This window comes from Heterocephalus glaber, unplaced genomic scaffold (assembly GCF_053883595.1).
Source record: "Heterocephalus glaber isolate CG9 unplaced genomic scaffold, H.glaber_assembly_v1.0 deba00001670, whole genome shotgun sequence".
NCBI classification, from domain to species: Eukaryota; Metazoa; Chordata; class Mammalia; order Rodentia; family Bathyergidae; genus Heterocephalus; species Heterocephalus glaber.
The window spans coordinates 209,592-235,393 of NW_028258408.1; the positions used below are offsets into that span (position 1 = coordinate 209,592).

At 51.7% G+C, this 25,802-nt stretch overlaps 1 protein-coding gene across 2 annotated transcripts; it reads left to right on the forward strand.

Moving 5' to 3' along the window:
• The first annotated feature begins 565 nt into the window (after nt 1-565).
• On the forward strand, nt 566-25,400 carry Supt5h (SPT5 homolog, DSIF elongation factor subunit). Of its 2 annotated transcripts, none has more exons than XM_004859114.4 (29): nt 566-707; nt 953-1,036; nt 8,863-9,028; nt 9,625-9,690; nt 10,710-10,779; nt 10,889-10,957; nt 11,045-11,110; nt 11,359-11,389; nt 11,662-11,730; nt 13,309-13,560; nt 14,926-15,015; nt 15,109-15,179; nt 16,246-16,351; nt 16,489-16,582; nt 16,671-16,807; nt 18,127-18,282; nt 18,373-18,519; nt 19,348-19,494; nt 19,581-19,706; nt 20,539-20,623; nt 20,887-21,006; nt 21,084-21,186; nt 21,273-21,400; nt 21,494-21,599; nt 21,875-22,033; nt 22,122-22,290; nt 22,401-22,604; nt 24,799-24,894; nt 24,971-25,400. In XM_004859114.4, the coding sequence occupies exons 2-29, from the start codon at nt 962-964 to the stop codon at nt 25,112-25,114; spliced, it is 3,252 nt and encodes a 1,083-aa protein (XP_004859171.1). In that variant the 5' UTR covers nt 566-707; nt 953-961; the 3' UTR covers nt 25,115-25,400. The 2 variants fall into 2 exon arrangements, with proteins under 2 accessions (XP_004859171.1, XP_087053615.1); XM_087197489.1 differs by having other exon boundaries at nt 646-707; nt 9,625-10,246.
• Nucleotides 25,401-25,802: the final 402 nt, after the last annotated feature.

Sequence of the window (25,802 nt, forward strand, 5' to 3'; positions counted from 1 at the left end):
CTGCTTCAGGCTCCCAAGGACTGGTGTTACAGGAGTGGGGCACCACAGCCGGCCCCCAGCCTTTATCCTTTTCAGATGGGGTTTTGGGAAGTCCCTAAATTATTAGGGCTGAACTCCAACTTGCTACCCCGTCTGCCTCAGCCTCCCTGGGTGTTGGGTTTACAAGAATGCGCCACCACGCCAGGCTAAAGGCATCTGAGTTTTTAAAATCCTCCGTTAAGTTTTCATATTTATCCCCTGTATCAGTCCTCTTTGAGTGAATTTAGGGAGACTGCCAAGTAAATAAAGGGCTTTAGGATCACTCAAACTTGGAAGCGTCTGCCGCTCTTCATTGAGCTTATTTTTCTGAGCTTCAGCTTCCACCTCTGCAAAACAAGAATACGTATCTTCTAGGGATGTATAAGGGTGCATGAGATAATGAATAAATGGGTCAGTAAATTCAATCACGAATTCCAGAGTAGAAGTGGACGGATCCCAAGGAGAAAAGCTTTCCTGTCTCGACCCTCCCAAGATGTCTGTGCCACCTTGCGTTTAAACCCACACTGTCACTCTCAAGATGGCGGCCTGGAAGTGCGTCGCCTGGCCAGATCCGGAAATCTCGCGTTAGGCGAGGCCAACGGTTAGGGTGTCGCGAGAGTTCACAAAGCCCCCAGCCTAGCGTCGTGCGAAGAGCATCTGGTACGGGAGGCGAGGGTAGAATTGTATCGGTAAGGTTCAGTGTCTAGGGCCGGGGGATGCTGGGGGCCGGGGAGGCATAGAGACCGAATTTGGATTCTCGAGTTTGGATGTGTTAGCAGGTGGCATTCTCTATTCGGGCTCGCTATTGCCAGAACGAGGCTGCCGGAAGTGCGCCAAGGGATTTTCCTTATCCTAGGGAACTTTCGGGGAAACTGAGGCTCGGGGTGGGGCTCCAAAATACGGGATACACCGAGGCCCCGGCTTTTCCCTACAGGAGCGGAAGATGTCGGACAGCGAGGACAGCAACTTCTCGGAGGAGGAGGACAGCGAGCGCAGCAGTGATGGCGAGGAGGCCGAGGTCTGTGGCCGGGGCGCTGGGGGAGCCATTGCGCTTGGGGGCAGGACCTGGGCAGAAGGGCCCCTGTGAGAGAGTCCAGAGGGACTCAGAATGGGCTGCCGGGGGTTTCTGGGAGCTTCTAGATTGTCCGGAGACAGAAAAGACGGCAGGTCAAAGTAAAGCAGAGGGATAGATTGTCGAGGCTGTGAGTGCACCAGATATAGTGAACTAACAGGTGTTGTGTTTGAAGGACCTGTTGAGTGTGTATAGGAAGGACTGTTAGCTGTTTTTATATTTAGATGCGCTCAGTTATCCTAGAAATGTGTGTGGTACCAGTAAAATAGATTTTAAAGTGTAAATATAGCATGTAAATAAATATATACTTGTGGAAGTAAATAAATGTGATTGATAAGTAGACCACATACAGGTTGAGTATTCTTTTTCTTTTTGGTACAGGGGATCGAACTCAGGTCCTTGCACTTGTGCAGCAGGCGGTGAAACCACTGAGCTAAATCTCTGGCCCTGGGTTGAGTAGTCTTAATCTGAAAATTTTAAATGTTACCAGCAGGATGTAGTAGCGCACACCTGTAATCCCAGCACTCAGGAGACTGAGGCAGGAGTATGCCACGAGTTCCAGGCCAGCCAGAGCTACACAGTGAGACCTTATCCTAAATAAACTAAAAACTAAAAATATATATATATATATATACACACACACACATATACATGCACAGATACACACATAATATGTATATATAAATAAATGTTCCCAAATCAGAAACTTCTGTTTTTCCTTAGGGCAGTGATGGCAAACTGCAACCCAAAATCCACTTATTGCAAAGTACCAACACTGCAGTTAAGCCTGGATACTGAGGTTTTGGTTTAGAAAAAACAACTCTACATTAACCTGTTATCTTAAAAGAAAAACACAGTAAACGTGTGCCATAGGTTTGCCACCACTGTACCGTGCCACTGAGCTATATTCCTCAGACCTCAGATCTGGAACTTGTTTTGTTTTGTTTTGTTTTTGGTACCGGGGATCGAACTTGGGACCTTGCGCTTGCGAGGCAGGTGCCGGAACCACTGAGCTAAATCCCCGGCCCTTGTTTTGTTTTTGATACCACCAGGGATTGAACTCAGGACCTCACGCTTGTGAGGCAGGTGCAGTGCCACTGAGCTAAATCCCCGGCCCTTTGTTTTGTATTTTGAGGTAGGGTCTAGCTTTGTAGTTCAGGCTGGGCTTGAACTCACTATGTACCCCAGTCTAACCTCTATCTTGTGGTGATCCTCCTACCTCAGCCTCCTGAATGCTGGGATTAGATCTGGAACTCTTAGTGTGTTTTCTTTTTTTGGTACCAGGGATTGAACTTGGGACCTTCTGCTTGCGATTCAGGCAGCGGAACCACTGAGTTAAATCCTTGGTCCTGATCTGGAACTTTTAAAATCCAAAATGATGTCATGAGTGGAAAATTTTACACCTGACTTTATGTGACAGATTGAAGTCTAAACAGAAATGCACTAAAAATATTTTATAAAAATTACCTTCAGAATATGTATATAAGATGTATATTCTTGGGTCTCATCCCCAAGATAGCTCACTATATATGTGTACATATTCCAAAATCCTAAAAAAATCTGAAATCTAAAACACCTCTGATCCCAAGGATTTTGGATAAGGGACACTCAGCCTCTGGTAAGCTACAAGGCACCCAGAGGAAAATAGAGCAGAGAAAGAGAGTAGGCAGCCCTGGGTGGACTTTGAGTAGGGTGATCAGGATGGGTCCAAGAGGGTGTCATTTGAGCAGGGCTTGGAGGCGAGGGAGTGAGTTGTGTGGGTATCCAGAAGAAGAGGGTTTCAGTAAGAGACCATGAGGTGAAAATTGAGCACATGTCTGCCTTGTTTAAGGAGAAATGAGAAACAAAGGGTCCAATTTGAATCAGAGTGAGTACAAACAAAGGAGACAAATCATTTTCCCCCTGTCATGGGATTCAACCCAATGAGAGCTAAGCTACATCCCCATGCCTTTTTTTTTTTTTTTTTTTTTGGTACTGAGGATCAAACTCGGGTCCTTACGCTTGTGCAACAGGCAGTGAAACCACTGAGCTAAATCCACCCCCCTCATGCCTTTTTGAGACAGGCCTTTGTGACTCCTTCCAGATTACAGGTGTGAGCTGCCAAGCCCAGCTAGGATTTTTTTCATTAAGTTATGAGGAAAGGTTTATTTTGGTTGGTGTTTCTGGTCTGAGGTCAAAGGCCACATCTGGTAATGGGCTTCCTGCTGACAGTCCTTGGTGGTAAATGCATCTCGTGGCAAGAGACAGGGAGCATTTGTGTCTGTTCCTATAGGATCGAGGCTATGGTGAGGAATTGGCCCTTAACTGAGTGAGGTGGAGCCTTGAGTTAGTCAAGGAAAGGATTCACACACACACATACACACACACACACATACACACACACACACACGCACGCACAAACCTCTGTTGGGGGTGTGTGGCCTTAACATTTTTTTTAAAGCACCACTCTGGCTTTGAGTCTCTTGGATGCCTCTGTTTCAGGAACCAAAAACCTTTTTATTTTAAGTATTATTTTATTAGCTATTTGTTTATTGTTTTGGTTGGAACACATAAATATTTGAAGCATTTATTCTGATGTTCTAATATTCTTCCCAGGCAAATCTTTGCTTTTATGGAATTCACATTTAATAGGCAGCAGTCACAAACCAATAAAGAAAGAGATGACAAGGTTGTTATAAATGTCTTTTTTTTTTTTTCCCCTGTCCTGGAGGATTGAACCCAGAACCTTCACACTGAGCTATGTCTCTCACCTTTTAAAAATTTTAATTTTTTAATTTTTTTTTTTTGTATTGGAGATCAAAGGTGACAGCACCACTTAGCTAAATCCCTGGCCCTTATTTTTTTAATTAAAAAAAATTTTTTTGGTACCGGGGATCGAACTCGGGTCCTTCCACTTGTGCAGCAGGCGGTGAAACCACTGAGCTAAATCCCCGGCCTTAAAATTTTTATTTATTTATTTATTTTTTTGGTACCAGGGATTGAACTCAGGACCTTGCACTTTTGAGGCAAGTGGTGGCACCACTGAGCCAAATCCCTGGCCCTAAAAGTTTTTATTTTTGAGACAGGATCTTGTTAAGTTGCCTGGGCTGGGCTGGAACTTGGGAATTCTGCTTCAGCCTCTCAGAGTGCTGGGATTACAGGGATGTGCCACCATGTCCAGTGAGATGTCTTGTTTAATTGTTTGATCACAGAAACTTTAATTTCTCTCTCTCTCTCTCTTTTTTTTTTGGTGCTGGAGGTTGACCCAAAGGCCTTGTGCATACTAGGCAAGTGCTTTACCAGAGAGCTATATCCCAAGCCCTTAACATTTTCCTTTTTCCTATGTGGTATTAAAGATTGAACCCAGAGCCTTGTGCATGCTACCGCTAACTCGACCACTGAACTGCACCCCAGCCCCCCTTAAATTTACTTTTAAGTTGGTAGCCAACACTGACAAGGGAGATTTCACACACAGAAAAATGTCGATATCCCACTTTTCTGGGAAAATAGGAGCACCAGTGTGGGAGTCAGGATTGTTGTACACAGCAGCCTTGCTTCAGAAGTGGCTTTCCACCTTGGGCTGGGAATTTTCTCCAGTTCCCTGATTTATCAGCTCCCATTTGTTACTATGCTTGCCTTGTGGCAGAGTTTAGAAAAGGAAAGATTTCATGTATCTGTTTCCTGGAGACAGCAAGATGGTGTCGATGGTGCCGTCAGTGTCTGTTGACACATCCCATTACTTATGATGCCCGCCTGCCCTCTGAGGGTACTTGATTGTCATTCTTGTGCCTTTTGGGGAGCCCTCAGCTTCCAGTGAGGAGCTGAGCATTGGAGGCCATGGTGGGGTGCGGCCATGGGAGGCTGACCTGAGGGGCCTTTGCTCAAGCTGTAGCTCTGGGCTCTTGGTCTGTGATTCATGGCTTCAAGTTGCTGCTTGGTGGTTAAAGCCTGGTGGTAATGAGGCCAGGATCCCCAGTTCCTTTTCCTGCTGGGACACTGTGGTTTGCACTGTGTGAGTCTCACTTTCTCAGTGCCACATTAGGTTGAGTCACCTTCTGGCTGATCTCCTGTCACCAGGCAAGGCAGGAGAGCAGGGTAAGGCTTTTCAGGTGGCCAAATGTTGGCATGGACCTTGAAGGACAAGGCTACACAGGTTTGGATGGTAAATGAGGAGCTTCTGTTGGAGAATCAGCTGGTTCTCCCATCATGGCCCCAGTAACCTCTTCATTCAGTAAGAGTTCCCAGTGCAAGATGGACCACAGCCTCCCCCAGGGAGCTGGCAGACTGGGGGCAGAGATAGCTTTCCAGGTGTTGGTTGCTCCAGGTGGTGTTGATGACCCTGTAGGAGCATGGTGAGCCCACAGTTACACGGAGAGCAAGCAGTGAACAGAAGGCTTCTCTAGGATTTCTTGAAATCAAGCTGTGATTCTGTGACAGTTTGGATCATTAAAATGTGGGCTAGTTGGGAGTTTCTTTTGTTTTGTCTTTTTGAGATAGGGTCTTGCCATGTAATCCAGGCTGGTTTCAGCTCAGTATGTAGCACATGCTGGTCTTGAACTTGTGATCCTCCTGCTTCAGCTTCTCAGAGTGCTAGGATTACAGGGTTGCACTTGGCTCCCTGGCTGTTTTTTGTTTGTTTTTTGGTATGGGGGATCGAACTTGGAACCTTGTGCTTGTGAGGGTGGCAGTGGAACCACTGAGCTAAATCCCTGGCCCTGTTTGTTTGTTTTTGTGGTGCTGGGGATTGAACCCAGGGCCTGGTGCATGCTAGACAAGCACACTACTACTGAGCTACATCCCCAGCCTGAGGAGGGAGATTTTTTTTGAAAAAATGTTTTAGGCATGGTTTTGCTGTATAGTTCAGGCTGCTCTTGAACTCACTATGTAGCTCAAGCTGACCTTGAACTGGTGGTGATCTTCCTGCCTCAGCCTCCCGAGTACTGAGATTATAGGTGTGTGGTACCACGCCTGGCTGAGTTTTTAATTTTTTTTGGTACCAGGGATCGAACTCAGGTTCTTGCGCTTGTGCAGCACGGGGCGAAACCATTGAGCTAAATCCCCGGCCCTGAGTTTTAAATTTTTATTTGTGTGTGTGTGTGTGTGTGTGTGCACGCAAGCATGTGTGTGTGTGAACCCAGAGCTTTCATACTGATTTATACCTCCAACCCTTTTTAAATATTGTGACTGGGTCTCACTAAGTTGCCCAGGCTGGTCTCAAAATTCCACTCCTCCTGCCTCAGCGTCCCACACGGCAGAGATTATAGCCATGCACCACTGCACCTGGCTTATTTGATTATACTTACTTCTTGTGATGTTGTGAATTAAACCTAGATTCTTTTTTTTTCTTCTTCTATTGGAGATTGAACTCAGGATCTTGCACTTGCCAGGCAGGCAAGGCACCACTGAGCTACATACCTGGCCCTAAACCTAGATTCTTGACATGCTAGGGAAGCACCCTACCACTGAGCTATATACCTTTAGCCCAAGAGCTATGTAGCCTAGGCTGGTCTCAAACTTGCAGCGATCCTCCCGCCTCAGCCTCCCAAATGCTGAGACTACAGGCATGAACCACCATGCCTGGCCCCAAGAGCTACTTTTTATACAGAGGGCATGCATAAGTAGTGGCCAGTATAGGGCTGGGGTCGAGTGGTGGAACACATGTAAGCCCTGGGTGTGGCGGTCCCCAGAATCTAAATAAAATACATACATAATAAAATGTGAAAAAGCATAGTGCAAGGAGTTCAGTGCTGCTGAGACTTAAACATTTGGGAGAGGGAAACTGGTAGAGAAAGGGGGAAGGCAGTGGACAGAGCATGTACTTCAGTCTGGCTGAGGAGCCATAGCGAGGGAATACACGGTCAGATTCATGTTTTAAATCTTAAGTTCCCTGAGACAGTAGGATGCATTCTAGGTCAGAGGTGATGAGAGGCACTTCTAGGTGGAATGAGGGTAAGACCTTAAGTAAGCCATGTTAAATCACAGTGTGAAAGTTATTGCCCTTTAAGCTGTGCATCCTGCTTTTTGACTAGATGGATCATGGAGCAAGTTTCATTTTGGTTCCAAGTTGTCTTTTTTTGCTTTTTTGAGACAGGGTCTCATGTAGCCCATGCTGGCCTCGAACTCTTGCTTCAGCCTCAGAAGTTCTGGGATTACAAGTGCGCAATTTGTTAGCTTTCAGTGTTTATTTGGCCTTGAATTTAGAGTCTGCAGCAAGCAACAGTATCATGTTGGATTTAAAAACATTTCATTCTATCATTATAGTTCTAACTTGTATTTTTTCTGGTTCTAACAAGCAAACTTCCAAAAAGCTGTTACTTTGAAGCATTTCTTTTTTTTTTTTCGGTAGGGGGGATCAGGGGATCAAACTTGGGTCCTTTCTGCTGCTCAGCAGGCAGCGAAACCACTGAGCTAAATCCCAGGCCTAACTTTGAAGCATTTCTGAAACATAGAAACATTTCAAGGCTGGGAGCTGGCCCACACTTAGTCTTAGCACTCTGGAAGGCTGAGGGAGAATTTCAAACTGTAGCTCAGACTGGGCAATTTCAAGATCATGTCTCAAAAAAGGGCTTGTAAAGTAGCTTAGTGCTCAGGCCCTGGGTTCAGGCCCAGGTACTGCCAAAACAAGCAAACCAAAAAGCTACCCTCCAATAACAAAACCAGAAACATTTCTCTTTTAAATTAGTTAAAAATGTGAGTAGAATTAAAGAAAATATTAGGTAAATAGGCTATAGTGATGTGAACATAAAGTCATGCAGTTAATGAGTTAAAGGTTAAAGTGTGGGGGCTGGGGATATAGCGCAGTGACAAAGTGCTTCACATGTGCAAGGCCCTAGGTTCCATCCTCAGTACTGAAAAAAAAAGTTTGGTGTGGACTGGTTAATTTTGTGGCTGGTACAGGAAGCGGGATTTGAGGGCAGGAGAGAGGGCAGAGTGGAGGCCTAGGCATGGGGTGGAGGGTGGGGGAAGGGACGGATTGGAGACGTGACGTTCACAGGCAGAAAGGGCAAGGACCTGGTGCCTGAGGGGAGCAGGAGGCAGCCAGCACAGGTCTAGGGAAAGACACTGAGGTCACTGTAGGACAACTGGGTATGAAGGCCCAGAAGACATCTGAGAGAGCCATCCAGGAGGCCGCTAGCACATGGGGGTTCTCTAGTTTCAGAAGAAAGGTGGGGACTAGAAAAGGAGGGGTGCCATCTGCAGAGACAGGAACTGAGGTCACAGAAGGTAAAGTGGCACAGGGAGAGAGTGCATGGAGGGAGAAGCAGAGGGCCCTGGGCTGAGCAGTGGTGATCCAAGCCACCTGTGAGGGGTGAGAGGTGTGAGAGGTCAGTGGGGAGGAGCAGCAGGGGGAAGGTGGGAGGCCTGTAGGTAAGAGGTACAGGAAATCCACAGAATCATTAGCTGGGGAGACCAGTGAGCTTGGCAAGCAGTGTATGCCAGAAACAGACATGGGAGTCACTGTCATGAGCTGTCCTCCACAGCCAAGGGCTGGATGAGAGGCCTGGAGACTTGGATGATGGACAGAAATGGAGGCCAAGGACTGAGCTCCATGCAGCTGGCACATTAGCAGCCCAGAGGACAGCACACAGGGGATCTGGAAGTGGGTGGGGTTGGGCCAGCTCCCAAGTGTTGGCTGAGTGGCTGGGCACTGCTGTACTGTTAAGATGCTAACCAGGGCTTGGCCAGAGTGGAAGGCTGTGTAGACAGAGCCAAGGTGCCTTGCTTGGCCAGGTGGGCCTGGAGATGGGAGGGCAGGTTTGGGAAGGGGGTGCAACCTTGCCTGGCCCCTGCAGGTAGAGGAAGAGCGGCGGAGTGCAGCGGGCAGTGAGAAGGAAGAGGAGCCTGAGGAAGAAGAGGAGGAGGAAGAGGAAGAGGAATACGATGAAGAAGAAGAAGAGGAAGATGATGATCGGCCCCCCAAAAAACCCCGACATGGTGGCTTCATTTTGGATGAGGCTGGTATGTCACATGGCTAGGCAAGCATGGAGCAGGCTCAGCAGGACATAAATATATGAGAACACCTTCAGTTTGTTCTTCAGTTTGTCTGCCTGCCTTTCTGTCTGCCTGCTGTTTGTGAAGCTGGGAATTGCACCTAGGGCCTTGCTAATGCTAGGCAAGCAATCTTCCACTCAGCCACATCCGGGGCCCATTGGCCATTGATTTTAAATGATGGATTCTTCAGAAAGGGTTGTTGATATGTTTTGTGGCATTTCTTCTTTCCTCTTCTTTTCAGTCCTAGTGAAGAATGCGTCAATCATCAGAATAACAAACGAACTCTGTATACCACTCTTCCCTTGGTAGTTGGGAGGGGAACTCTTCTGCTTGGTTACTGTGATCCTTTGGGCTTTTGCACTGAGCTACATCCCCAACCCTTTTTAAATTTTTTACTTTTATACAAGATCTCACTAAGTTGCCCAGGCAGGACTCAAATTTGCGATCCTCCTGCCTCAGCTTCTGAAGTGCAGGGATTACAGGCATGTGCCACCTGTCTGGGAGCTGTTGTCATGGTGTCAACTTTCCCCAGCTGCTCTCCAGCCTTTGGCCTCCTGTTTCAGATGTGGACGATGAGTATGAGGACGAGGACCAGTGGGAAGACGGAGCTGAGGACATCCTAGAGAAAGGTGTGTGTGTGGACCCTGTCTGGTAAGCCCACAGCGAGGGGCGTGCCCAGCACCCCCATGCCCTGCATCGCCCCAACCCCCACCCTCTTCACCTTGCTTCTTTCTGTCCTTGCCAGAGAGACCAGTTCCCCACCCTTTTCCTTTTAGGCCCATGAGTGGGGGCGGGGACTCTGGGTGCTGGGTGTTGTGGGGAGAGGACTCTGGGACCCCAGGGCCCCAGTGAATCCCTTCTGTGGGTTGTAGAGTGGGTGGGTTCTGTCCTAAGATACCCCCCACTTCCTGGGCCAGTGCCCCCTTTGCTGTTACTTTCCGTTGTGTGCGCCTCATACATTTCGGCTTCTCCCCAACCACCTGGTGCCTGGCCTTTACTTTTGGTTTTTGACCTTCCTGTGTCCCTTCCTTCCCCTCCCCCAACCCATTGATTGATTTCGCTGCTATAATTTGGCTCATACTTTGTCTGCCCTCGCCCACCACCACCACCACCACCACTACCACCACCACCACCACCACCACCACCACCACCTCTTCCTCTTCCTCCAAGTAGAAGAGATTGAAGGTAAGAACCTGGAAAGTGTGCTTCATGACTTTCCTCCCATATCCTGAGGTTTCTGCCTTGCGGCAGCATCCTACCCTCACCCCAGGCCCTGTCTGGCCCTAGGGGATCTGACTCCCATGGGGTCCACAGTTAGGGAGTCCAGGGCCAGGTTTGCAGCAGCAGCTGACCTGGGAAAATGCGTGTGTATTTCTGTAGGCGACTGAACCTTATGGGTGGTAGGGAAGTGAGGGTATGGTGGAGGTCAGGGTGTGTTTAGGCAGTGGCTATGAAATGGCAAACTGCTGGGTGCTCCCCAACGTCCGGGCCCTGTCCCCAAGTCTTTGCAATGAGAAGCGGGATGCCGAGAGGTCAGAGTAGGAATGAGGGGTGGGGGTTTCCTCAGTGAGGTAGCCCCTGAGCCACCACCAGGTTCTCCAGGCCCCTGCTCTCCACCCACCCTTACCATCTGCCCATTTGTTTCCAGCCTCCAATATTGATAATGTTGTCCTGGATGAAGACCGATCTGGGGCCCGCCGCCTGCAGAACCTCTGGAGGTGAGCAAGGAGGGGACTCGGGTGGGTCTGACTCCTTGGGGAAACCTGGAGGGCGGGTCAGCCCACCTCCCCCTCAACGTTCATCATTTGCTTCTCCCTCATGCTGCAGGGACCAGCGAGAAGAAGAGCTGGGAGAGTATTACATGAAGAAATATGCCAAGTCGTCCGTGGGAGAGACGTAAGGGTGGACAGGAGCAGGTGGCCCTAAAGGGAAGGGCAGGGGTCTCTCAGAGCTTCACCCTCCTTCCTGCTTCTCTCTCTTCAGGGTGTATGGAGGGTCTGACGAGCTCTCGGATGACATCACCCAGCAGCAGCTGCTCCCAGGAGTCAAGTAAGGAGGTTGGAATAGGGCCAGGAGGTTGAGGTGATAGTGCCCACTTGGGTCACTCGCTGGAATAAGTCAGGGCAGAGTCATGCACACAGTGGCAGAGGGGCGGGGGGCGGGGGCGGTGCTGTGTTTGTGGATGAGAGGGTGGGGACCCTGGGGTATGGAAGGAAGGAGAATGGATGGCTGTGGTGATGCAGATGTTTCTTGAGGAGACAGTTCCTCTGACGGGCCCCTTTTCCTCTGCTGTCCAGGGATCCCAACCTGTGGACTGTCAAATGTAAGGTGTGTGCTCAGGCTGCTTTTGGGACAGCTGCCCATCTCTTGGTGCTGGGTCTCGTTGGCCAGCCTGTATCTGTTCCTCAGTCCCTACCTCTCCATCCTTCTTGCACACTCTGACTCATTAGTTCTCTGCTCCACCTCCTTCCCGCCTCTCCCACCTGTCTCTCTCGTTTCTCTCCATCTCTCCTTATCTTTCTGGCTGCCATCTCCTGCTCCTTTCCTGAGTCCTGCCTCTCGTCTTCTCAGCTCTCCCCTATCTGTCTCTCTCCTTCCAGATTGGGGAGGAGCGAGCCACAGCCATTTCCTTGATGCGAAAGTTCATCGCCTACCAGTTCACAGACACGGTATGTCCTGTCGGCAGTGGACTGGTGAGGAGCAGGGCCAAACCTAGGCGGGAGGACCTTATAGGGTTCATGGGTACCATATGCTCCTTGTGTGGGCAGAGTGCCCAGCTAAGTGAGCTGCTTCAGCTGGAAGAAAGCCAGGGCCTGGAGTGGAGAGCTCTTCTATACCCTCATGGGGCAGACGGCTGTCTTTGTTTTCTGCATCACAATCTAAAGTTCTTTCTTTTTTTTTTTTTTTTTTTTTTGGTACTGGGGATTGAACTCGGGTCCTTGCGCTTGTGCAGCAGGCAGTTCTTTTTTTTTTTTTTTTGTACCAGGGATCAAACTCAGGACCTTGTACCTGCAAGGCAGGTGCAGTTCCACTGAGCTAAATCCCCAGCCCTCTTTTTCAGTTTTTCTTTTTAAATGGTAACATTTCATCATAGGGACATAACTTGATCTATTTAATCCCTTATCAATAAATAAATAGATAGGGTGGTTCTACTTTTGGGCTATTGCAATGAACATCTGGCTTTTTTCACCTAACACTATCCTTTGACCTTTTTGAGTCACTTCAGATAGAGCTGCTTCAATCTTCCAGGCTAATGTAATTAATTGGCTAGATCAGGGTCATGGCTTATTTAAATGATCTCTAGGTGGCTTCCTTTTTTTTTTTTTGGTACCAGGGATCGAACTCAGGTCCTTGTACTTGTGCAGCAGGCGGCGAAACCAGTGAGCTAAATCCCCGGCCCTATTTCCTTTTTTTTTTAGCACTAGACATAGAACCCAAGGCATTTGCACTGAACTACATCCCCAGCCCTTTTTTCCAAGTCTCTTACATTGCCCAAGATGGGCCTAAATTTACAACCTTCCTGCCTTAGCCTCCCGCAGTGCTGGGATTACAGGCATGTACCACTGGACTTGGTGTGGTTTCTGTTTTACACTACCACCACCAGTGCTGGAGTGAACTAGCTGCTTGGAAAAAAGAGAGCTATAATTCATGTACCATAAACTTCACTCTTAAAGTGTAAAATTCAGTGAGTTTTAGTATTTTAATATGCTCACAATCATCAATATCTAATTCTAGTACCTTTCTGTTATTCAGAAAAAGAAATTCATTTAGCAGTCACACACTTCTCCCTCCTCAACATTCCTTGATACTCACTATTATTTTCTGTCCATGGATTTGGCTGTTCTGGACATTTCGTATATAGTACATGGAATCATACAATATGTGGTCTTTTGTGACTGGTTTCCTTCCCTTGACGTATTTTCAGGGTTCATCCATGTTACATCAGGGCCTTGTGCCACTAGGCAGGCCCTCTGCTACTGAGGTGTAGCCACCCTCACTGCTACATTGTATCTTATGGTGTGGTTAAGCCGTAACTTAACCAGTCCCTCTTTTGGGGCATTTAAAAAACTTGCAGTCTTGTTTGTCTGCTATACTGAGTAAGTCTGCAGCAAACCTCCTTGCATCTGTCGTCCTTCGAGCGTGTTTCTTGGGTAATTCCTAGAAGAGAGTGTGCCGAGTGGCAGTGCTTCCTGCTTCTAGAATTGTGCCTTCTCACTGTCCACCTCCTTCACCTGCTCTCCCTGCAGCCCCTGCAGATCAAGTCCGTGGTGGCCCCCGAGCATGTGAAGGGCTACATCTATGTGGAGGCCTACAAGCAGACCCATGTGAAGCAGGCCATCGAGGGTGTGGGCAACCTGCGGCTCGGCTACTGGAACCAGCAGATGGTGCCCATCAAGGAGATGACAGATGTGCTCAAAGTGGTTAAGGAGGTGGCCAACCTGAAGCCCAAGTCCTGGGTCCGCCTCAAACGAGGCATCTACAAGGATGACATCGCTCAGGTACCAGGAGGGGGCCAGCCGAGGGGGTCAGGCCTCCCTGTTCTGTCTTCCTCTTTACGTTTGTTCCTCCTGCCCTGCTCCCAAGTGTGGGGAGCAGAGCCTCCCTCAGAGTGGGGGAAGCAGGGCCTAGGCTCTGTTCTGAGTGCACAGGAGAGGGATGGCTTCTCCCGTGTGCGTTCAAGGGCATGAGGTGTAAAGATCTGAAGGTGAGCATTGAGCTGTGGAGAGGTCTTGGGGGAACTGTGGTAGGCAGAAGGAGCAGTGCGGAAGATAAGAGGGTTCCCAGCTGAAGCAGAGGGAGTGGGAGCACAAGTACAGGAGAAGTCAGGAGGTGACAGTGCCTCGAGACTTACTGTAGTCTTGGCTTCACTGGGGTAAGATGAGAAGGTTCTAAGGGATGTGGTCTGACTTGGATTTTAACAGGATTACTCTGGTGCCTGTGTCACTTTTCCCAGGCCTATGCAATATTGCCCCAGGGGACATTGGGCAATGTCTGGAGACATTTTTGGTGGTGTCACCTTGGGGAAGGATCGGTGATTCTGGCATCGAGTGGCCAGCAATGCTGGTAACATCCCAGAGAGCGTGGGACAGCTGCTCACAGCATAGGGTGACCTGACCCACGAGGGCAGTGGTGCCAAGGCTGCAAAGCCCTGGAATAGGCTGGAGGGGCCATGGCAGGACCAGGGAGCCCAGTGAGGATGTCCCTGCCATGGCTCAGGTAGCAGGTGCTGGCACGACAGGTTGAGGTAGAAGAGGGAAGAGGTCAAGAGGGTTTTTTGTTTGTTTGTTTGTTTTTGAGACAGGGTGTTGCTTTGTAGTGAGGCTGGCTTCAAACTCAGCAGTCCTCCTGCCTCAGCCTTCTGAGTACTGAGGTTGGGAGTTTTGAAGCAGAGACGATGGGATTTTTGCTGGCCAATTGGATGTGAATGTACAAGGAAGAAGGAAATCAAGAATGCTTCCAAGCTGGCAGGTGGTACACGCTTGTTAGCCTAGCATGAAGGTGTAGTGGGGTGCTGAGTCAGGAAGGTCATAAATTCAGGGCTGGACTACCTACTATGTAGAAAGACCATATGTAAAAAAAAAAGCCTGCAGCTTGTGTGCTGAGAAGATGGCTGGGTGGAAGTGTCAGAAGAGGGGCAGCTGGAAGGAGCCCTTCAGCTGTGGTGGTTCTGGTGTGAGGGACCTTTCAGACTTCTAAGCAGAGGTGTCAGGCAGGCAGTGGCCGTGCGGCCCCAGAAGTGGGGGAGATAGCGGGCTAGAGAGGGGTGTCTGGGAGCCATCAGCGTCGTCCATGCCCTTTCCCTTTCTGTTCCCCTCGTGTCTGGCTCAGGGAGGGGGCGGGCCGCTGACCTCTGTCCCGCTCAGGTGGACTACGTGGAACCCAGCCAGAACACCATCTCCCTGAAGATGATCCCACGCATTGACTATGACCGTATCAAGGCCCGCATGAGCTTGGTATGTGGGGCAAGCTGCCTGGTGGTGGATGCGGAGCCCCCTGGCGGCCTCGTGTTCCTCACCCTTCCCACCCCTGGCCCTTGTCCTACACAGAAAGACTGGTTTGCCAAAAGGAAGAAGTTCAAGCGACCTCCACAGAGACTCTTTGACGCCGAGAAGATCAGGTAAGCATGACCTTGGGCCTGGCTGCCTGGGTCCCCAAACCTGTGGCTCATGGTGCGTCTCTGAAGGGCTCTCCCTGGGCCCCACAACGGTAGTGGGAAAGTGGTTGGCAGCACAGTGTAGCCTCAGGCAAGTTATCTCCCACCCTCAAGCCTCAGTTCTTCTGCTGCAGATAGTGGTGTTGATGGTAACAGCTTCCGCTGTCTAGGATCATGGTGAGAATGGGATTCATGAGTACCCGTGCCCCACACAGCACTGGGCAGATAGTCTGGTTAACAGCATCACCTACTGATCGTGACAGGCTTTGTAAAGTCTCAGCCTCCTGAAACTGAGGTGGAGCCTAAGGCCCATCCCATCCCATCAGGATGACTTCTGTCCTGCATGTCCCCTTGAATGGGCGGGAGGAGGAGCCTGCCTGCTTCTCCATGCATTCCTTGTGGAGAGGGGAGGTGACTGTCCTTCCCACTCTGGGAGCAGTGGGAACTAGGTGCCTGCACCCCAGATGCAGGCTGAGGGCACAGGCGGAGCAGGGGCCGAATATTCAAGGCTCGGGTCTGGAGTCCAGCTGCCTGTGTTTGAATCCTGACCTCAGACTTGCTGGTCGGCCTGCTGGGGTGTGTGGTGACCTCCCTGAGCTCATGTTCCTCACCTGGGAGACGCAGAGCACACTTCTGATGTCACAGGGCGGTAGGGTGGTGGCGGGGAGACCCTTGCCCCAGAAGTGCTGTCTGTCATGGGTGTCTAGTGCTGATGCCCTGCTCGGCTGGGGGTTACTGAGCACCTGCTGTGTGCCAGGCCCTGTCTTTGTGAGAGGGGGAAAAGGGCGGGAGGAGAGATGGTACAGCCCTGATACCTGGAGTCCACACGCCAGTGACAGAGACAAAGCAGATCGGCTCTTAGGAGGTGATGTGTGCTCTGTGCCCGAGGAGGTGGGCTGTGTGCCCCTTCATGGTATGGCTTTGGATCTGTGAGAAGTCTCTCCTGCCAAGAGGGAGTGTGCAGAGGCCTGGGTAAGCCTTCCTTTTGTTCTTCCTGACCCTCCTCTGTTCTCTCTCCCACAAATCCCAGGTCCCTGGGGGGCGATGTTGCCTCTGATGGTGACTTCCTCATCTTTGAGGGGAACCGCTACAGCCGGAAGGGCTTCTTGTTCAAGAGCTTCGCCATGTCTGCTGTGGTGAGGGTCCTAGAGGGGCAGAGCTCATGTGGGGGGGCTTTTGTCCCCCTTGTGGCCCCAGTTTCTCAACAGCGGGTTGTCTGGGTCTGTGGACCTGACTGATCTCCTCCGTCTCCCCTCGAATCCTGGGAGTTCAGATCACGGAGGGAGTGAAGCCCACACTGTCTGAGCTAGAAAAGTTTGAGGACCAGCCGGAGGGCATTGACCTGGAGGTGGTGACAGAGAGCACAGGTATTTGGTCCCCATTGGTACCCTGGGTCAGGAAGGAGGGCAGCCCAAGCGGGCAGCTGCCAGGTCAGCACTGGGGCTGTCCCTGCAGGGAAGGAGCGGGAGCACAACTTCCAGCCTGGGGACAATGTGGAGGTGTGTGAGGGCGAGCTCATCAATCTACAGGGCAAGGTTCTCAGCGTGGATGGCAACAAGATCACCATCATGCCCAAGCATGAGGACCTCAAGGTGGGGCCAGCAGCCTGGGCAGCTGGGTCTGGTGGGTGAGGAGTGAGCATGTGGGGCACCGCCGCTTACGTGTGGATGTGCGGGTGGTGTATACACTTACCTCCCTCTCTCCAAGGAGTACAGGCTCCAGCATTGCCAGGTGCTGAATGGGTATCAGACAGGATAATAACACGTGTGTGACTCAGGGTGGGGTTGGGTGGCTTGTGCTAGGCCTGCTCTTGGTGGTTTGGGGAAAATATGTCTGGTTACATTTCTGGGGGCCTGGGGTGTAGGTTCTGTCAGGCCCCAGGGGCTCCTAGGGTGTGTATCTTTGGTGACTGGGCTTGTGTGTTCCAGTTGCAGTTCTGGGGGCAAGAGGGGTGTGGTAGCCTCACACCTGTGCCTATGTGAGGTGTGTAAGAGGGAGAAATGTGTATCCAAAGGATATTTCCTTTTTTTCTTTCTTGGGGTGCTGAGAATGGAACCCAGGCCTCGTTCATATTGGGTAGTCTTCTACCACTGAGCTACTTCCAACTCCAAAGAATGTTTCTTGATGTGTGGCTGGATCTTTTTTGTTTTGTTGTATTTTGTTTTCTTTATTTTTTTTTTCTTTGGTACTGGGGATCGAACTTGGGTCTTGCACTTGTGCAGCAGGTGGCAAAACCACTGAGCTAAATCCCCGGCCCTTGTTTTCTTTTTTGAGACAGGGTCTCACTATATCCTTCATGCTGGTCTTAAACTCAGTGATCCTCCTGCTTCCTCCTCAGTGCTGGGATTACAGGAGTGCAGCACTGTGCCCAGCAGGCTTTATTACTGAGGGCCTTGTCTTGTATCTGGCACAGGAGAGTGACTTGGCCTGTCTTGCTTTCAAAAATCCAGATATCTGGGTCTGTGTTGAGTTGAGGGTGTGATTGACCATGGAGTGGCCTGAGTAGCCATGGGTGCTTGTTTTTATCTGCTTAGAGGTGTGTCTGAGAGTATATATGTGTGTGTGTTGGGGCGGGTACAGGCCAGGGCAGTGTGTCTGAGGGTAGCTGACTCCTGGTGGGTTGGAAGGCTCGTGCAGGATCTCTGAGGGACAAGCCTGCTCTGTGTGGGTGCAGGTAGTGGCGTGAGCCTCAGGCTGACTGTCTTTGTAGCATAAAATATTGTCCATGTCGAGGTTCTCTTTGGGGACTATGGTCTCTGGAACAGGCTGAGGGCCTCTGGTGGCCCAGGGGCAGTGGCTGAGCTCAGAGTGGGCTTTGACTGTGGTCTTGTGCAGGAGCACATGTAGATCCTGAGGACGAGAGGGATGGGTTCCTCTCACCCGCCGGCTGTCCCCACACCCACTCCTGCAGGACATGCTGGAATTCCCAGCCCAGGAGCTTCGAAAGTACTTCAAGATGGGGGACCATGTGAAGGTGATCGCTGGCCGATTCGAGGGTGACACGGGCCTCATTGTTCGAGTGGAGGAGAACTTCGTCATCCTCTTCTCCGACCTCACCATGCACGAGGTAGGGGTGTGGGAGGTTGTGGCAGTGGAGACCCCAGTGGACAGGCCACCTGGCCACCTGGCCACCTCACCCTTCACCTTCTCCTGGCAGCTGAAGGTGCTCCCCCGAGACCTGCAGCTCTGCTCAGAGACAGCCTCAGGAGTGGATGTTGGTGGCCAGCACGAATGGGGTGAGCTGGTGCAGCTGGACCCCCGGACTGTGGGTGTCATCGTGCGTCTGGAGCGGGAGACCTTCCAGGTGTGTGTGTCATACTCTGTAGTGGGGTTTGCTTGCTTTTAGGGGCTTCTTCTCCCAGGAGCTCCTCATCCTGGGAGGTGGCAGGTATGGTGGCTAAGATCCAGACTATTCTGGCTAACTTGTCTGGCTTGCTTACTCGAGGCCAGCTGTGTGATACTGGGCAAGTGGCAGGCCACTTGTCTCTGCTTCAGTTTCCTACCCATGAGATGGGGATAATAGCAGCATCTGCATCATTGGCTATGAACGAGTCACTGAGGTCAGACATGCACCCTGGCATTTGGTGCTGTCCAAGGCGGCAGAGGTGCGGGTGCCCCCTGCCCTTCACCCCTGACTCATGGATGTGTGAGTCAGAGTGCATAGTGATGGATGTCTCAACTCTTGTTTCTGTGTGACCCTGACCTAGTGACTCACCCTCTCTGGATGAGATTTCCTCACTATGAGACTGGAATCTGTAGTGGAATAGATACCATCTACTTAGAGAAAGGGTAGAGGTGTAGGTCAGATCTGTGTGAAGAACTCAGCACAGGCCTGGTATCTAGGGACAGGCAAATAGTGAGCTGTTCTGGTCATCTCAGTCCCTCTTCCCATTTCTCAGGTCCCTGCTACGCAATCGGGGGCAGGGGTCTCCTCGCAAAGCATGCTCTGGTGTGACTAAGGATGTTGCTGGTGGACGCAGTGCCTTGGGGGTGGCTCTGACTGCCCTACAGCCATGATGTCCCACAGAGCTTGGGACAGCTTTGTGCAAGGAAGGCTCATTCCCAGCCAGGGGAAGCCCTGCTCCACATCACCCCTTCCCCTCCCACCCTCTCAGCGTCCCTCCTTCCATAGGTGCTGAACATGTATGGGAAGGTGGTAACTGTCAGGCACCAGGCTGTGACCCAGAAGAAGGACAACCGCTTTGCTGTAGCCCTGGACTCGGAGCAAAACAACATCCACGTAAAAGACATTGTCAAGGTCATTGACGGCCCCCACTCGGTGAGTCGGCACTCCTGGCTCCAGCCCAGTCTGCAGGAAGTGGGGGCTGTGGCTGAGAGAGTGCCCTCTTTCTCCTTCCGGCCTAGGACCGGGAGGGTGAGATCCGCCATATCTACCGGAACTTCGCCTTCCTGCACTGCAAGAAGCTGGTGGAGAACGGAGGCATGTTTGTCTGCAAGACCCGCCATCTGGTGCTGGCCGGGGGGTTGAAGGTGAGGGGCTATGGGATTCTGTGTGTTGGGCACCTGGTTCAGCTCTCCAGCCTTCGCTGGCCCCAAAAGTGACAAGATTGGGTCTGCAGGTGTCATGGTCAGGTCATGGGTGGAGAGAAAGGTTTATTGGGATTGTGAGCTGCTCACCATTCCCTCATTTGATCTCATTGAGCACCTCTTGGGTGTCAGGCACTGAAGATAGCACGGTGGACGAGACACAAGTCCCTGCTGTCCTGGAGGTGGTACTCCAAGGGGGAGCAGCTCAGTAGGTGCACATGCTTTGGTGTGAGGTGATGGCACTCTGTGAACAGGGTGGGAAGACAGACTGATGAAGGAATGTCAGGGACTGATGCTGTAGGTAATGAGCAGAGAGCTGAATGAAGGGGTGCAGAGCCATGTAACTTGGGGGAACAACAAGTGCACAGGCCCTGAGGTGGGATTTGTAGGAAATTTAGGAAGAGAATCTGGCCTGGACACTTGGAGTCAGGAGGTAACCTCAGAGTCCTAGAGATGGGATGATAAGTTGCCACGGCTTGCAGTTTTTGTGTCACTAGGGACTTAAATCCTTGACTAGCCACATCTCATTCCCACTCCTTGGCCAGGGGAGGCCTAGGCCTCTTGGTCTACAGGCTCACAGTGGCAGAGGCGTGGCAGTTTCCCCAAAGGGAAACGGAAGGATTGTCACCAGCAGGAGGGTTGGCTCCTGGGCAGGTTCAAGCAGGAACTGTCCCCTCTGGAGGCAGTCAGCGTGGCGGGGGGCTGGAGGCCTGTTACTCACCTGTCACCCTCATGGTGAACCTGCCTGGCAGTTCACTTCTTGTCCTTCCCCTAGCCCCGGGATGTGACCAACTTCACCGTGGGTGGCTTTGCACCTATGAGCCCCCGGATCAGCAGCCCCATGCACCCAAGTGGTGGAGGTGAGAGGGGACCAGAGGCCAAGGTTTTGTCTGGGTATGGCATGGGTGTTGGTGGCTGGAGAGGAGCCCAGGTGAGGAGAGCTGCATGACAGCCCAGATGGGATGAGAAAGCCCAGGGTTGGTGGACAGAGGTGGTCCCTGACTGACCCAGCTTTGGGGGAGCTAAGGGATGGAGAGGGTTTGAAGGTATCTTGGCTGTGAGCACAGCATGAATGGGAGGGCCATAGTCTTAGGGGACCGGTGACATTCTCCTCCCTTTCCAGGTCAGCACGGTGGCTTTGGTAGTCCAGGTGGGAGTGGTAGTGGCATGAGCAGGGGCCGAGGACGGAGAGACAATGAGCTCATTGGCCAGACTGTGCGCATCTCCCAGGGCCCCTACAAAGGTGACCTGCAAGGCTGCGTGGAGGCTGGGGAGGGCAGAGAGGAGTAGTGCCCAAGCCTCACCCCTGCCTCCCACCAGGCTACATTGGCGTGGTGAAGGATGCCACAGAGTCCACGGCCCGTGTGGAGCTGCACTCCACCTGCCAGACCATCTCTGTGGACCGCCAGCGGCTTACCACGGTGTACGATGGCGGTGGCCGTGGTGGGCTAGGGTGGGTAGACAGCCAGTGAGAGTTCCCCACCCATCGCATTTGTTCTCTGTCCACAGCGGCTCTCGGCGCCCAGGTGGCATGGCCTCAAACTATGGTCGGACGCCCATGTATGGCTCCCAGACGCCCATGTATGGCTCTGGCTCACGTACTCCCATGTATGGCTCTCAGACGCCTCTCCAGGATGGTAAGTGCTCCCAGGACAGGGAAGAAGGGTGGTGTGGAGACAGGTAATTAATTATAGGACAGAGCAGCAGACAAGCTCACCTCCCCACTGCAGGCAGCCGTACCCCACATTATGGCTCGCAGACACCCCTGCATGATGGCAGCCGTACCCCTGCCCAGAGTGGAGCGTGGGACCCCAACAACCCCAACACACCATCACGGTGAGAGCCGGGTCCAGGATGGAGTATGCTGGGGTATGGGGGCACCCCAAGTCCCTCAGCAGGAGTTGGGGGGCTGGGGCTGAATAGCCCTCCACCTCTAGCTGCGGTACATTTGCCTGGGCTGGAGACAGATGCCTGGGTGTCTGGCCCTTTCCCTCTGTCTCTGTCTCAGCTGTGGCCTGATGATAATGTCAGGAATGCCTCCAGCTGGCCTTGTATCACAGTGAAACCACCCCACGTGGACACCATTCTTAACTGACTTCTGTCCCCAACAGGGCTGAGGAAGAATATGAGTACGCCTTTGATGATGAGCCTACGCCGTCCCCCCAGGCCTATGGGGGAACCCCTAACCCGCAAACACCTGGCTACCCAGACCCCTCATCTCCCCAGGTCAACCCACAGTATAATCCACAGACACCAGGGACACCCGCCATGTGAGTCCCTGGGTACCCCATCAGCCCTGCTGCCCCACCTCCTGTTCCCTCCCTGTCCAGCAAACACCTCTCTGTCCTGTGTCTGCAGGTACAACACAGACCAGTTCTCTCCCTATGCGGCCCCCTCTCCACAAGGCTCCTACCAGCCCAGTCCCAGCCCCCAGAGCTACCACCAGGTGGCACCCAGCCCAGCAGGCTACCAAAACACCCACTCTCCAGCCAGCTACCACCCCACACCCTCGCCCATGGCCTACCAGGTACTGGTCTCCACGTGACAGCTCCTGAGGACATGGGCAGGGGAGGGCCTCGGGCTTGTAGGGATGGCCGGATGCCTGTTCCAACGATGCCGATCTCCTTTCCCCTGCAGGCAAGCCCCAGCCCAAGCCCAGTGGGCTACAGTCCGATGACACCCGGAGCCCCTTCCCCTGGTGGCTACAACCCGCACACACCAGGCTCAGGCATTGAGCAGAACTCCAGCGACTGGGTAACCACTGACATCCAGGTGAAGGTTCGGGATACCTACCTGGATACACAGGTGGTGGGGCAGACTGGCGTCATCCGCAGCGTCACGGTACGTGGGGCCCAGGGCATAGGTGGGCTGGCATCTTCTCCCTGTGCTCCTGATCTCTGTGGTTGCTTTTCCCTTTGTAACTGTCTGACCACATGGTCTAGCACCATCCATAGGTGGACAGACAGATGCGGAGAGGTTTGGATAGTGCCATGGGGCACTTAGAGCTGAGACCTGTGCCCGGGAACTGTGGCTAGCACATAGGTTTGTGGTTCTTTGTGTTATAGTTCTTTGAGAGATCACGTGCTGAGTGCCCTCTGAGCCAGGCGTGGGCTTGGTGTCAGGCACCCATAACCCCGAGGTCGCCTACTCAGGCTGCTGGCCTCTACCTTCCTTAGACTCCCCACATTCAGGGCTCAGGCTTGCCTGTCTCCTTCCACTCTGCGTCTAGTTAGGCCTCTCACCTTTCAGGGCAGCACCTGGGCCATTTCAGGCCTATGTCTTTCATGTCCATGTAACTATGTTATCTACTTGCTTTCTGCAAGCTTAGAAGTATACCCTGGTGTGAGGGTAAACTGGGGCTGGGAATGTAACTCATTGTTAGAGTACGGGCTTAACATGTAGGAGGCCTTGGGTTTGATCCCTGTCACCATTTTAAAAAAAGGAAACAACTGGGCTGGGGATTTAGCTCAGTGGTTCCACCGCCTGGCTCGCAAGTGCAAGGTCCTGAGTTCGATCCCTGTTACCAAAAGAAAAAAAAAGGAAACAACTGTATTCTGTTTCTCAGGAGTCCCAGTTCCTACATGAAGGCCCAGCACCTTGTTAACCATCAATAAATATTGATTGAATTAGTCCAACACCAGAGACTAAGGTAGCGCCCACCCTTGTCCTCAGAGACCTCACATTCTACTGGGGAGACAGACATGTCTCTAGACAGTGACAGTTGAATATTGGCAGAGTTGGGGTGAGGTCTGCACAGAGGGCAAGGTAAGTAGGAGGACCCAGAGGAGGCATTGTATGCACCTTCAGGGATTCAGGCTGGTTTTCTAGGGGAGACATCAGAGCCAAGTCCTGAAGGCTGAATAGGAGTAAGCTGAGGGAAAACAGGTTCCATGTGTTCCAAAAGGAGGGAATTGCACATGCAAAGGCCTATTGCTGAGGCAAAGCCTGGCACGATCAGGGAGCAGAAGTGTGTTTGTTGTGGCTAGAACATAAATAGCCAAGGGGAAGGTGAGCAGTGAGGCCAGAAAAGTGGCTGGGTAGGGGTCCTCGGGGGCTCTGGAGAAATCTAAGCAGGGAAGTGGTGGGCTCAGGTCTGTGGTTTGGAATTCGTTCTGTTAGTATCAGGGATGGGTTGGGCGGTGAGACTGCTGGCCCACAAGGCCAGGTGTGGTCAGGCTGCCCTGGGGCAGGGCCTCCTTGGGAGGGCTGAGTGGACAGGCCTCAGAGCTGGAGGGTTGTTGGTGTGGGAGGTGACAAAGACGAGGTCCAGAGCTTGGCTAGGGCCTGGGAACCATGAGGCTATCCCTGAGGCCAGCCCCAGGGGAAAGAGCAGATAGAAGCTGAGGCCACTTTGGGATATGAAGACTCATGTGCCTGAGAAGTAGTCCTAAGTGAGCCTCATTCTGGTTCTTTGGGGAGGTTTTTAGTAGTGTTTTTGTTTTTTTTGGTACCAGGATCGAACTCGGGTCCTTCCGCTTTTGAGGCAGGCAACAGAACCACTGAGCTAAATCCCCGGTCCTTTAGTAGTGTTTTTGTTTTTTGTTTTTTTCTTTTTTGGTACCAGGAATGGAACTCAGGGCTTCACACTTGCCAGGCAGGTGCTGTGCCACTGAGCTACATCCCCATCCCCTGTTTTTGCTTTTGAGAGAGGGTCTTGCCATATAGTTCAGGCAGGCCCAGAATTCACTATGTAGCCCAGGCTGGCCTTGAACCCACAACAATCCTCCTGCCTTAGCCTCCCAAGTGCTGCAATTACAGGTGTTCACCACCACCTGGTGTGAGCCTCATTTTGATTCTTCCCTTTCTGATCTGGTATCTCACAGACACATACACACACACCACCCTGCCCACCCACACAGCACAGGTCCAAGCCTTGGACCAGGCCCAGCCATGGTCTCCTTGCTCCTATGTGCCTTTGGGACTGAGTTTTCAGAGCGAGCCCAGAGCTTGTGTCCCTTGAAGGATGGGCGTCAGTCCTGTGTTGAGAACAGGACAGGCTGATGAGGCTGTCCCCCACCCCCCCCACATCCCGCAGGGAGGCATGTGCTCTGTGTACCTGAAGGACAGTGAAAAGGTCGTCAGCATTTCCAGTGAGCACCTGGAACCCATTACCCCCACCAAGAACAACAAGGTAGGGGTTGTGGCAGGGGTAGACATGGGGGTCGGGCTGCTGGCATGGACCCTGACGCCGGGTGTATGGCCCTCAGGTGAAGGTGATTCTGGGCGAGGATCGGGAAGCCACAGGAGTCCTGCTGAGCATCGACGGTGAGGATGGCATTGTCCGAATGGACCTTGACGAGCAACTCAAGATCCTCAACCTCCGCTTCCTGGGGAAGCTCCTGGAGGCCTGAGGCATTTGGGGGTGGTGGACGTCGTCAGCACATAACCTGGCAGATGAGAGCAAGCCTTTTCCCTCCCTGGCCCTTGACCCTGACAGAACCCTGGGCCTGGAGCAGGCTGATCATTCAAATGAGAGTTCTTATTTTTCCTTTCTGGGTTTCCATCTTTTCCCTCCCTGATGCTCATAGGAATCAGAGTAGAATTTGGGGAAGGGTCGCACCTTCTTAACACCCTCTATTCCTAGCTTGCTTTTGTGTTTTGGTCTTTCAATAAAAAGAAGTTGTTTGGTCAAATGTCCTCTGTGTGTGTGTGTGTGTGTGTGTATGTGTTGGACGTAGGTGGATCTCCTTTGTAAGTAGGATTATTTGTAGAGCCTATGTGCTTCCTTGCTGGTAGTTTGGAGGAAATAACTGGGTCCTACCTAAATCTCAGTTTCCTCATCTAGAAAATAATGACAGTGCCTATGCTAGAGGGCCCTTGAGAAGGATATGTATTTTTTTCTTATTTGTACATTTTAAAAATTTATTTTTATTTCTTTATTTCGGTACTGGGAATCAAACTCAGGACCTTGCACTTGCCAGGCAGGTACGGCGCCACTGAGCTACATCCCTGGCCTGGTACATTTTAGATATACATAATGATAACATTCATAGGGAATTTTTTTTTTTTTTTTTTTGGTACCGGGGATCGAACTTGGGA

What these genes read in the sequence shown, in the direction of transcription:
- Supt5h (XM_004859114.4), top strand. Translation starts at nt 962, where the DNA reads ATGTCGGACAGCGAGGACAGCAACTTCTCGGAGGAGGAGGACAGCGAG. An exon ending in GCTTCGCCATGTCTGCTGTG is followed by an intron (nt 16,352 to 16,488) that starts GTGAGGGTCCTA and finishes CTGGGAGTTCAG; the next exon opens with ATCACGGAGGGAGTGAAGCC. An exon ending in TGGAGCGGGAGACCTTCCAG is followed by an intron (nt 18,520 to 19,347) that starts GTGTGTGTGTCA and finishes CTCCTTCCATAG; the next exon opens with GTGCTGAACATGTATGGGAA.